Genomic DNA, 13,475 nt, shown 5'->3' on the forward strand with positions numbered 1-13,475 from the left:
GAGCTGAAGATGTTGAGATTTTCATTGTGAGGGACGAGGATGGACAGGATTAGAAACAAGTTTATTTGAGGTAAAGTTGGTTTGAAAATGGCAGATGTAGATGAACAGAGTAGTATGGAGGCGGATGATCCGCTGTGGCAACCCGTAATGGGAGCAGCCGAAAGAAGAAGAATATATATATGATTGTGTGATTCTCTCATACTGCCACTGGATGTTCAACATTTCACCTCATAACAAAGAACTCTGAGGATTTGAGAATTAGAATTCTTGCTCTCCACAAAGATGGCCTAGGCTATAAGAAACTAAGTTACAGTACAGTGGCCAGGGTCATACAGCGGATTTCCAAGACAGGTTTCACTAAGAACAGGCCTCTCAAGGGTCCATAAAAGAAGTTAAATGCGTCAGGTGCAGAAGCTGCTTTAAAAAACAGATGCATGAGTGCAAAAGCAGAAGGTCTGCTTGTCAGTACTCAGACCATACGCCGCGCACTGCAACAAGTCAGTTTGCATGGCTGTCGTCCCAGAAAGAAGCCTCTTCTATAGCTGGCTCACAAGAAAGCCTGCAAACAGTTTGCTGATAACATCCTGTCCAAGAGCATGAATTACTGGAACCATGTCCTGTGGTCTGATGAGACTAAGATAAACTTGTTTGGCTCAGACGGTGTCCAGAATGTGTGGCTACACCCTGGTGAGGAGCAAGAAGAAAACTGTCTTGCCTACGGTCAAGCATGGTGGTGGCAGCGACATGGTCTGGGGCTGCATGAGTGGTGCTGGTACTGGGGAGCTGCAGTTCATTGAGGGAAACATAGATTCCAACATGTGCTGTGACATTCTGAAGCAGAACATGATGCCCTCCATTCAGAAACTGGGCAGAACATCAGTTTTCCTACATAATAACGACCCCAAACACACTGCCAAGAGGACAGTAAATCTGTACTACTATACAAGCTGCTCATTGACTATTTCATATAGTATACTAAAATGGTTGCTGAAACGTGTGTGTGTGTGTGAGTGTGTGTGTGTTTGTGGGTTGTCCCCTCAAATGAAAGACATAAACATCTACAAGCCATAGCTAATCGGTCCAATCTGGCAACCCCTTTATAAGCGCTCCTGCCCAAAACGGGACACTGGGTCACGTGGTGCGAGTCGCACGCACTTTAAAAGTCGAGATGTGCGCGCGCTGTTCCGCACCTGAGCTCTCGCACCTCCGCAGTCCGAGCAGGAACCGGGGAAGAACCCTGCAACGCTTCATCTCCTCTCCGCATGAAGATCTGAGGAAGGAGAAGAACCTGCAGCTTACAACATGGCATCGGAAGTGAAGAGCGCGCGCTCTGCGCTTCTCCTCGGATTGCTTGTGTTTTCTAATCCCGCGTGCGCCTACCTCTACAACAACCGCTATGTTGGGTAAGTGAAGCGGGCACGCGCGTTCGTTCATTCACTCTCACTCATTCACTCATTCACTCATTCACTCAACCACTCAATCACTTATTCATTCATTCCGACATTCTTTCATTCATTCAATAATCTTTCTTTCTTTCTTTCTTTCTTTCTTTCTTTCTTTCTTTCTTTTAATCTTTCAATCTTACATACTGGATGGAATGATAATCCATCCAAAATTGATTCCGCGAAGGAGTCGATTTGAAGAGTCGACTCCACATAACAATTCTTCTCTGTACTAAAAACTAAATGCAGTAGAGGACACAGTGTGATTCAGTGTTCAGTGTGATTTCACTATCATAACACACTATTCTGGTTTATAGTATGAAGAAAACACAACACACTCTTTAGCACTGCTGATATTGTTTTTTTACCCTGAAGGAGTCAAATCAAGAGTCGAGTCAGTCAAATTGTGTACTAATGTCAAGAAAAAACAAACAGCTGGTAATCTGAAAAGACTGTATTGAAGGCACACCATTCTACATGATGTCTTTAAATGTGGTAGCATAACATTTTTCATTCACTTGAACTAGGAGACCCAAACCTGTTCAAGCAGGACAATGTCCCTCGGCACAAAGCTAGCTCCATGAAGATATGGTTTACATGCTATTGAACACTTTTGGGATTAATTGGCAAACCTACTGCACCACAGGCCTCCTCACCTCACCTACACCTGACATTACTAACACCCTTGTGGCTGAATGAGCAAAAATCTCCACAAGCACACTCAAAAATCTAGTGGAACATCTGCACAGACAAGTGGAGTTAGTAATTTGGCAGCAATAATTATTGCTGATGTACTGGACATAACCATATCCATAATCAATTAAGCTAAATCTAAATTAAATATGTAATGCAAACCTAGAACATTTCTTCTTGAAAAAGTCCCAGAGTTGCCAGACCTACTATAATTGTACAGAATTTAAAGTAAAAAAAACAGGCAGGTTAATTTTGTTTAGACTGCTGTTGGATTGCTAGCGATTTCTGCCTTGACACTCGTTCGGTCGGGTTACAGCTTGGCGATGGTTTACTATGAAATAAGGCAGGTTTTAAACCACAAATGAGATGAAAAGTGACAATCTGGCAACTATGAGCCAGACCCGATTCGAGATAATTGTACCCGAAATTGGATTTTAAAAGTTGGATACCTTCCTCACGCTAGAGACGTCTCTGATTGCGTCTCGAAAAAATAAAGTTTGATTGTCTGGAACTGTAGCTGATGCTGATTCTGGGTTGTTTTTTGAAGCTCTGATGGGTCGGAAGTTCTTCGAAAACAGCGGCTGTGACCGTAGCTCTAAGGCAAAGAAATTATGAATTTAAGCTGTTTTCTGAAATGAAACGAAATGGCAAGGGAAACCCTGAAAAATCATGGGGAAGCGAAACGTTTCGAGATTAGTTTTGTAACACGCCAACAGATGGCAGCACAAGGCTGCACGTACAGTCACAGGGAGCACCAAACTTCATTGTGAACGTCATTGTGCCACATCGTCCTGTGTACATCGTGAGCTGGTGCTATTCTGACCACGTCCGTCACAACGTCTGCTGTTCTGACCAGCTCTCCTCACACGCCCGAAACCACATGATCTCACTTCCGCACCCACCCTACTCGCCAGATTTTGGCTTCTACGCATATTTTCCGAAGATGAAAATCCAGCAGAAAGGTCACCGTTTTAACCGGCTTAGAATCGCAGAAGGTGCTTTCAGGACATATTTCAGAAGTTGCAGGAACACTGGGAGGACTGTATTGCTTTACAAAGTTTTTTTTTTTTTTTTTTATGTGATAGTGTGTAAACATAGATAAATAAAGTAGTTTCTTGTGCACAGGCTATAAAATGTAAGTTTTATATGATATAACATTGTAAAACATTGTAAATGGGCAATAGAAATATTATACTAAAAACTATTATGTTTGCGAACTAGGTTAAGAAAAAGATGCCACCAATTCTGACATGTTACACGAAGGACAAGCGAGCTAATCAACCCACTTTCCTTTCGTTTCATTAACCTCTCCTGTTTTTTTGAGGAAATTGTATTCCTGCTTTCCTGTGTCACAGTGTTAAAAAAGGACAGAACAAAAAGAGCAATTTAATCACACCAAGGTGCGAAGAACCTCTAAAGGTCTTAGGGCTGTAACAGCCAAGTGAAGGATACAATGCCACAAACCAGACGAGTACTCAAATGCAAGTAGAAACATTCTTACCAAACCAAACTTTGCTACATACCAAACTACAACGGCTACAATTATGAAATTACGTTCCATAATTAAACCATGCCAGTGACGGTGATGAAAAATATGACACTGTATGGAGTCGTTGCATAACGCAATTTCACAATCCGTATGTGCTCAAGGCTCTGAAAATCCACATCTAAATTTGTAGTGGGCGTGGCCTAAACCTGATGATTTTGTTTTAACGACAATTTTGTCTCTGTCAGTTCCTCAGCCTCAGCTACATCATTTGAGTTCATAAGTGTTTTTTTTAATAATTATAAATATTTGTAATATATATTTTTTAAATATTATAAATATTTTTTTAAATACAGAAAAATACACAAAATACAGAAAATTCATACAGAATAAAGAAAATAAATACAGAAAATACACAAAAAGATATTTAACAAATTTGGCTAGTTTTCTGTCACAAAATAGAAAAAAAACTAGTAGCCTAGTGATCTATTGGAAGGGCTGTGGCTGTTGCCAGGTTGGTCTAAATGAAAGAAATCTTGTTAATGTGAAAAAAAAGGTGGTTAAAAAAAGGTGCTATTAAGAATAATGTGCTATTGGGAATTTGTACTTTTAAATAAAATCTCTGTGTGTATTTAATTTCATTCCTAGTAGAAAAAAATTGCCATTTAAATTGCATTAAACCAACTTGGGATATGACATAACCAATATCAGCTCATTCCTATCAGAGGTGATTTAATTACGTGTGGAAAAAAAAACAAAGCGAAAGTGCTCGGTGACAGCACGCTGACGTCGGCAGACGTGTATAGACATGCCGAGTACAACTTGTAGGAATGTCTGTCTTTCTTTCCCTGTCATTTGTGTTTGTATACGCTGTTGATTTAGGTTTGGCGGTCGGTAAAGGTCGTGTGGCAGCTTACGTGCTTGAACTCTGGAGTGAATTCCAGTAGACTGTTAAGCTGCAGCTTTGCACACTTTTACCTTTCGAATGGGGGTGAACTGGGGTAAGGAGGACAGTGAGATACACCAGAGTGGGGCGTTTGAATATCTAAATAGACTATGGTTTATTTAGCATTTAGAGCTGTTTCACTGCTAAGATACACTGTATGTGTGTTTATGTGATTGTACTTGAATGGTCAGTAGCAATTTGTTGAGTGAATGATAATTTGGAAGAAGTCTCCAAAAAAAACCAAATAGAACGTCAGGGACATTTTCATGCAGGATTTGACAGACATGACCCTACAAATATGCCAGTAATGTGAGGCGCTACTCTGCAGTCAATTGTTTTTATAATGAAGTGAAGAGTTGCACAATTTGCATAGATGTTGTGCACTCAATATAGCTTGGCTTGCTTAAAAACAAACAGATTAAGCTCAAAAGCTAAATTAGCTTAACATAAGCCGACCTGACAAGCTAGACTAGTTTGCTACCTAGCTAGCCAGTAATAGCCTAATTGTTCATACAATATAATATTATTAAATTATCTAGAGCAACCAACAGTGTGTAATCTATACAATGCCTGTCAAACGTTTGGATGCGTTTTTTGAAAGACACATGCATGATCCTTTTGTTTATATGCAACAAACTTGGTCATTTAACGCTATTCATTTTCATCACGCTATCACCTCAGGCAATAACTGTAGGTTTTGGATTCAATGCACGTAGCTAAGTCACATTCCACTTCACAAGATTCTGTTTATAGTTCGAGAACCTACTTACTCATGTACATGTAGGTTTGATGTAGGTAAAATGGTGAAAAGTATACCGCACCAACATGGCGACCATTTCGTACTTAAACACCATGCAGTTTCGCCTGGAGCCAACTTCACAATACAACAAACCCGAAGCATATATCCAAGCTCTGTAAGCGTTATTTGGAGAGCAAAGAGTCATCTAGAGTGCTATTAATCATGGAATGGCCTGCCTAATCACCACACCTAAATCCTATTGATCTGCTCTGGGAAGCACCGAATCGCATGATCCAAAAGAAGATTCCAACCAGAACCTCTTGCTTTATAAGAGGCAAGGCAAAGTATCCCGCCGAATGTTTCCAAGAGTGTGTAAAGCTGTTATTCGTGCTAAGGGAGAATTTTTAGATGAAAATGTACATTTATACTTTAATCAATACATTTTCATACCATTAAATTACCCAAGTTTGTTGCATTTAAACGAATGCATTTCTTTCAAAAACCATAAATGACTAGTGGTTTTCAAACATTTGACGTCGGCTCTGTATGATATAACGAAGAATTCTCCTCAGGATAGCTCACTCCATACAATTAGCTGTATGTTGCTTAGCTAAACTAAAAGCAAATTTATATCAATCAGTGGAATAATGTTAGTTGGCTGAGATTGTTATTGTTACCTTTCTAGCAGTAGCTGTTTGACTTTGCTAGCTCAAGTAATATATAATATGTGAATAGCAAAGTTGTCCAGCAAAGTATCTATAATTACCAGTTATCACCACAAGGCGGTGGTGCAATGCGTTACAAAATTCACTGTTCGGATCACATTACGGTTTTTGAGTGACGGATCGAAGAATTTTTCGGATTGGGAAAAAAAAGGGGAGGAGACAAATATGATTTTCTTTACGTTCATTCCAAGAAAAGTTACAGCGCTAGCCGCTGTTGTTGTCCTCTTCACGTGAACCACACGACTGCTATGTGTAGTTACGAAATATCGTAAAAAACGATATCGGCAAGAAAAGAAAAAAAACTCTTAAAAAACATGCAGAGAAAAAACGAGCAATTAATCGTGATCAACTGAGATCGCTAGTTATTGTATAGGCTGACTAATAGTCTAACATTCAGCTAATTTGCATATTTGCGAACAAAATACATCAGACAAACTTGCTAGCATGTGATTAGGACCCTTGTTCTCTCACTTTTTTGTAAGTTATCATTTAAGTTCATAATTTTATGTCATTTATTGTTGTAAAAGCTTGTATGCCCATAGGATGAGTACGCAGATTTTTGCTAATCTTCTGCCTTGTAAATGAGATATCTCTCCATAGGTATGAGCTCACATCCCACCCTGCAGGTTCTCTAAAACAAAATACCAGTAATACCATTTTAACCACACCACGTCACATACGTCAGCTCAGCACAAAGGACACAGTCTAGGTGTGACATCATGGAGCAATCGGCACTGCTCGTAGCTCTGCAGAGAAACGCCACCCAAGGTGTCTATTAGAGAAGACAAACACCGATTCTGTCTCAAAGCCCAAGCGCAGCTTTGACCTGCAGCATTCTTATTACCCACTTGCTAAAATTAGAAGACAGCGTTCAGTGATGCAAATGGCGTCATTGTCTGCATTTGCTCCCCACCACCACCACCACCAGCACAACCTTTGTCATGGAACATGTAGGTGTCAGCCAAACCATAAAGGCCATCTTTCATCTCCCTGCCTGGAAGCGCTGATGTAACTCTGTAATAACAAAGAGAGGCAAAGGAGTGTCGATAGTTATTTGAGATTTGCAGACTGATTTGATCAAAGGAAAGTGCAGAGCGAGTCATCGCAGGTCGAGCAGCGCTCTTCGGCAGGATCAGGACGGCAGGATGAAGGTTTATTTATTTTACCATATCTTAAAAAAAAAAAAAAAAAAGTACTCAAGTACTGCTGATCCCTGTGTACCAGGGTTGTGGTGAATCCAAGGAACACCAGCCTTAAAGTAGGAATACACCAAGGATGCCAGTCCTTCCCCCCTTCACACCTAAATCCACCACCTACCTAGTGTTTTTCCAGAGGTAACCTTCAGAGGAAACCTGAGAACCCACAGGAAACCCATGTGAACAAAGGGCTAACACGTCAAACTCTGCGTAAACAGTAACATGCTCCAGATCACACAGAGTTTTGAATGAGCCTGCAACTGCCATCCACAGCATACAAAGATTCATACATTTGCTCAAGACATGTGTGTTCGACAGTCTAGGATGTGGGAAATTCACTATACAGGCAGAAGTCACAATTAGGAAAATTCCACTGGGATTCCCAAAGTGTCTGCATGGAAGTCGTGTTTTTTAAATGCACATTCATTTTTTTGCTGCAGGTATAGTCAGTGAAAAGTAGCTTCTTTGAAACAGATACATAAATGCCACAAATTTGCTTACGTTTAAATACATGTGACCAGGAGTCCTAAATATTTATATTTCTCTTATTTAATAGTTTTTTCTTCAGTTTTAAGGTAATTTTTTTTTGTCTTCCGACTCCGTAGTATTACACAGTGTTTCTTGTGAAGGTCCAGTCATGCAGTCATGAGACCACAAGAAAAGCACATTAAATGAGCTTTAATTATGGTCATCGTGCAAAGTACAGAGCATATGAAATGCAGTTCGCATCCAACATGTACTGCGTCTGTACTTATGTACTTTTTGTTAAATACACTAACTGTATGTTAGATGCAAACTGCATTTCATTGGCTCTGTACTTTGCACAATGACCATATAATTGGTCACATGACCGCATAACTGGACCTTGCAAGAAACAAAAGACTTGACACACTTAGTTGATTATGCAAACAGAACACGCTTCGAGATCTCGATTACATTATGTATTTATTTAGAATTGAAAAAACCGAGCTGGAAATAAAAACGTGTTTAAGATTCATGTTGCTTTGTTGAAAAGTCTTGGGCAGGAGTTTAGTTTGAGTTTAGTTATCTCCAAGTAAACAAACACCGTTGCGCCAGTTGAATATGAAGGGGGGAAGAAAACGTTTCGAATATTTCATCGTCTCATGGGAAAGTAGACGCTTCTTGACATGAGTCATGAGTTATGGGTTGGAATCTAATAGCTCAATAGCTCCAATCTGGCTTCTAGGACTATTTATCAGTGAACTCTGTTTGTTTACAAGTACACAATAGACTCATTCTCTTGCTATGTGTAAAGCAGTGGAATAAATAGGCTGTTTACGGTAACATTTCTGGGCACTCCAACACAGTCTGATTACAATGTGAATGCACATGCCAGGAATTTCCCTCCAGTTCATGCTAGACGTTCTTGCCACGGTGACAATGCAATGACTGAACAATGATGTACTACATGCGAAGCATGTTTTTTTTATTGCTGTGGTGGAAAATAGTAAGCGATTATAGCTTTTAAAAAACAAGTTCAGTAAAGATGGTGAAAACCTAACAATTTTTAAACCAGTTATAGATTTGTATTCATTGGAAATACCACAAATGTCTAACTGAGGATCAGTGGAGGGAGTGTTTACATGTCAGAACTTTTTAATTTCAATAATATTGTAATCCTCCGTAGTCCGACTCTGCCAAACTTAACATACTGTTTCATTATCTTGGTCTGTCTTATACTTTCAGAACACTGATGCGCGTAAACACGTAATTACAGTGTAAATGTGTGCAGACGGTGATTCGATTGTGATCGAGCCAGGAACTGCCGTGTGACGTGATCGTGTGACGTCTGTTAGGGGAAACCCCTGAGCCTGATTCAGATCTTAAATAGACAATAATCAGACTTATTGTTCAGATCAGATGGTCTAGGATAGAGGGCAGTACAGTCTGCATACAGAAATATTACTCATCCACCTTATATATATGCACATACTGCTTATGCCATTCACACCAGCAGGAGCAGGGCCAGGTTTTTTGTTTTTCTTCTACCGTCACTGTACTAAACTCTACACAACACCATTAGATCACTGATGGCTCACTGATGTGTAACTGCTTTTACTGTGTGTAATGATTATGCACTTTAACTCCACTCTGTGTGTTCTGAATATTTCTGTATAATTCTAATTGGATGGGATTGTAAACCCATTTTGGTTTAGCTATGTATCTGTATATTATCTGTATATACACTGTGTATAATCTTGGCTACTGTTCTATATACTATATACACCGATCAGGCATAACATTATGACCACCAACCTGCCTAATAGTGTTGATTTCCTTTTTGCTGCTAAAACAGTTCTGACCCATCGAACATAAACAGCATGAACTTCTTCAGCAGTTTGAGCTACAGGAGCTCGTCTGTTGGATCGGACCACGCGGACCAGCCTTCGCTCCCCACGTGCATCAATGAGCCTCGGTCGCCGGTTTACCACTGTTCCTTCCTTGGAGCACTTTTAATACATACTGACCACTGCAGACCAGGAAAACCCCACAAGAGCTGCAGTTATGGAGATGCTCTGACCCAGTCGTCTAGACGTCACAATTTGGCCTTCGTCAAACTCGCTCAAATCCTTACGCTTGCCCATTCTTCTTGTTTTTAAAAAGTCAATTTTGAGGACAAAATTTTCACATGCTGCCTAATATATTCCACCTATTAACTGGTGCCATGATGAAGAGATGATCAGTATTATTCACTTCACCGCTCCTAATGCTATCATTTTATAATGTAATGCCTGATCGATATATATATATATTTATATACAATGCAGTGACAATAAATTCTTGTATGACTGTATTTATCAACTTTTTACAATTGCAGTGATCAGGTTCTAAGAATAATTCCCACCAGTCCCGGAGAGATCCTTTATCTCAAGCAGCTTTTTCGGAACATAACGGTGAGTCGTTTTTAATTTGATTTATTATAATTTTTCAGACTTGACATTTTCTTTAGTTTTGATTATTTAGCTTGCTATAAATGCCTCAAAGCATGGGATTCTATACCTTTTTATACCCATCGATTATATCTTGAGGTAAAAAGCTCAGTGTTGCAGTTGAAACGTTTCTCTTTTTTTCCATTGGGAAAGAGTTGGAGGAAAATGTGGAGAGCCAATCAGATTAAAGCCCTCAAGAGTCTGAAGCATCGCCACAAAAGTCAGTTATTTCACTTCTTGGGCTAATTTTAGGTGGCGCATCTGAGACTGAAATCGCATGTCAGGTTGTAATAATGTGCACAATGTCTCAAATATTAGAACATGGTGGACATCCATCGTGGACAAAAGACAACTGTCAATCATGGTAATGTCCCTGCAAAGTTCACAAGCCGGGTCAATTTCTTTCTGGTCAGTAGGACAGAACCTCAAACTCCTGAACTCACAGCAATGATTGTGTGTTTTTCCCACAAACGGTGTTGGGGGTTGCGGTCTTTTATAGTGTTTTAATTCGATTCTCGGCAATAATTCGGTCATGAAATTGAACGTATCCAACATATCAAAACTAAATGATTATGACCCCAGGAGAACACCAGGTGATGGAAATCAAAACCACGACTCTCCAGATTGGAGATAATTGGAGGCAGTGTGTAAATGGTTGGGATTGAATCGCATTTGGGGGATGTGCAGGTCTCTCCATTTGGGAACAATTACGTTGTGGTTAGAATAGAAAAAAAAGCTGCTGTTTGTTCTCGTTTCTATTTTTGTGTGAGAATAAACCTGAGAAGTAAATGGTTGCAATCTTGCTCAGGTTGAAGGTATTTGTTAAAATCTCGGTATCAGGGTTTAAAACAACCAAAATAACGAAAAACTATTTGTGTTGTGTATTTGAAGTATTCACATATACTATATGGACAAAAGTATTTGCCAACCTGAATTTTCTATCCATATGTGGTTTATTTCCCAAACTGTTATCACAAGTTTTGTACACAGTTGTATAGGAGGTCTTTGGATGTGGTAGCCTTACATTTTCCCTTCACTTGAACTAGGAGACCCAAAAATTCTATAAATGTGCACAAAGTGAGCCATATCAATATATAGTGTTCATAGGCTGGAGTGGAAGATCTCCTGCTATAGAGTTCTGACCCCAACCCTACTGAACACCTTTGAGATAAATGGGAATGCTGACTGCACCCCAGGCCTCCTCACTTACATCAGTACCTGACTTTACTAACACCCTTATGGCTAAATGTGGAATGGGATGTAGGAAAAGCACATACCAAACTTATGCTCAAACTTTACTTCTAAGTAATATTCCGAATCGTAAATGGTCAAAAATGGATTGAGTGAAAAGATGTCATTATAGTTTGCTGTATTTATTATAGTAGTTACAATTTTAGGGTATTTAAACGGTAAGATTTCCAATTTTCCGTTTTAAAAGTGTCTCTTCTAAGGAGTCTCAAATATTTGAAGTGTGTACTTGACCCCGATCCCGAATCGAATCGGTATGCTTTTGGAAGCCACTTCTTCAGGGACGGGTGTGTGTGATGTTTACACAGCTGCCTCTGGGTCGTTTCATTTACTTAGACATGATTCCCTCTAAGCTGCGCTAACACGACACTGTCGGAGAATGAGGCTGCTCATTGATATTTATTTCCGCTCGGTTTTTATATTCAAGGTTGGAATCTGACATTGTGGTCGGCGCCGTATTGATGGGTTTCTTAATCTGAAGCCTAATGAACCTGTACAAAATGTATTGATTAATAGAGACTTATTTATTAATAGAGCAGTTTTGTAAGTCTCTCCGGATACGAGCTTAGCAACAAGCTAGCTGGCTAATGTGGATGATGACCTTCTCATAATATTGATTAGTATGACAGTGTTATAGATTTCACCAAGCACCGTGTCTCTATATTGACCAATACTGCTGCTAATTCAAAAGTGAAATTTGATTTGCGTGACATAACTCCATAAAAAAGTAACCTGCAGTGAAGAAGGCTACCCCAAATAGTTTGTATTGTTTGTTGAAGATGTTTGTGGAGGTTTTCTCTGGTTGTCGATGGAGAAATAGAAGTATAAGAAGGTAGATATCAGGTAGAAACCAGCATGCAATGGTTTGTAAATCTCATAAACTCATATTTTATTCAAAACAGAATATAAAAAAAACACATCGAATGTTGAAACTGAGGAAATGTACCATTCTAAGGATAAAAGGGAAAAGGAAATATTGTGATGACTGCAACACGTCTCAAAAAAGTTGGAAGAAATTGTGGAACAACTTCAAAACGATTTTCCTCAAAATATATTTGCAAATCAGTTGACTATCATTCGCAGCACCAAATATAATCAAAGGTTTCGAAGATTAACACCTACAAAAATCAATGTCTGTGAGCACCGTTTGCCATGTCATCCACGAATACAGGTTAAATCTCTATTATGCTAAAAAGAAGGCATGCGTGAACATGATCCAGAACCGCCAAAATCCTCTCTGGGCCGAAGTTTTTCTGTGGAAAACTGTGCTGTAGTCAAACTAATCCAAATTTTTAATTCTATTTGGAAAGCATAGACAAAACATCCTTCGGACTAAAGAAGAGACGGACCATCTGGCTTGTTGTCAGCATTCAGTTAAAAAAATCTGCATCTCTGATGTAAAGGGAGTGTATTATTGCCTTTTGGAATGGGCAGCATTCACACATTTGGAAAAGCCACATCATTTAGAGCAACAAATGCTTCCATCTAAAAAACGACTTTTTTCAGGAAGGGCCAAGCATATTTGAGCAAGACAATGCGGCTATTACAATAGCATGACTTTTGTAGTAGAAGAGTCAGGGTGCTGAACTGGCCTGCCTGAAGTCTAGACCATTAACCATTTGGTGCATAATGAAAAGAAAAAATACAACAAAAAACACAGAGAACTGTTGAGCAGCTTGAATCCTGTATCACACACATATTGGACAAGATTCCGTTCCCAAAACAGAAACTAGTCTCCTCAGTTACCAAATGTATCCACAGTGGTAAACTTGACCCTGTTCCAACTTAAAACGTGCTGCAGCCATCAACTTCAACATGACCTTATTTTATCTTTAAAATAGATATACAGTACAGACCAAAAGTTTGGACACACCTTCTCATTCAAAGAGTTTTCTTTATTTTCATGACTATGAAAATTGTAGAGTCACACTAAAGGCATCAAAACTATGAATTAACACATGTGGAATTATATACATAACAAAAAAGTTTGCTATATGTCATATTGTAGGTTCTTCAAAGTAGCCACCTTTTTCTTAGATTACTGCTTTG

The 13,475-nt window shown here is 39.3% G+C and overlaps 1 protein-coding gene across 3 annotated transcripts in view; it reads left to right on the forward strand.

Annotated features, from left to right (window-relative positions):
- Positions 1-1,144: 1,144 nt before the first annotated feature.
- The window catches only part of cpa6 (carboxypeptidase A6), a 28,771-nt gene continuing 16,440 nt past the window's right edge, over positions 1,145-13,475 (forward strand). The window contains exons 1-2 of one of the 3 annotated variants that reach the window (XM_046877639.1): positions 1,145-1,403; positions 10,067-10,142. In XM_046877639.1, the coding sequence (XP_046733595.1) occupies positions 1,303-1,403; positions 10,067-10,142 (177 nt within the window). In that variant the 5' untranslated portion in view covers positions 1,145-1,302. The remainder of the gene's footprint in view (positions 1,404-10,066; positions 10,143-13,475) is intronic. The other 2 variants (XM_046877638.1, XM_046877641.1) reach the window with 2 other exon arrangements.

Source organism: Silurus meridionalis, chromosome 21, assembly GCF_014805685.1.
Source record: "Silurus meridionalis isolate SWU-2019-XX chromosome 21, ASM1480568v1, whole genome shotgun sequence".
NCBI classification, from domain to species: Eukaryota; Metazoa; Chordata; class Actinopteri; order Siluriformes; family Siluridae; genus Silurus; species Silurus meridionalis.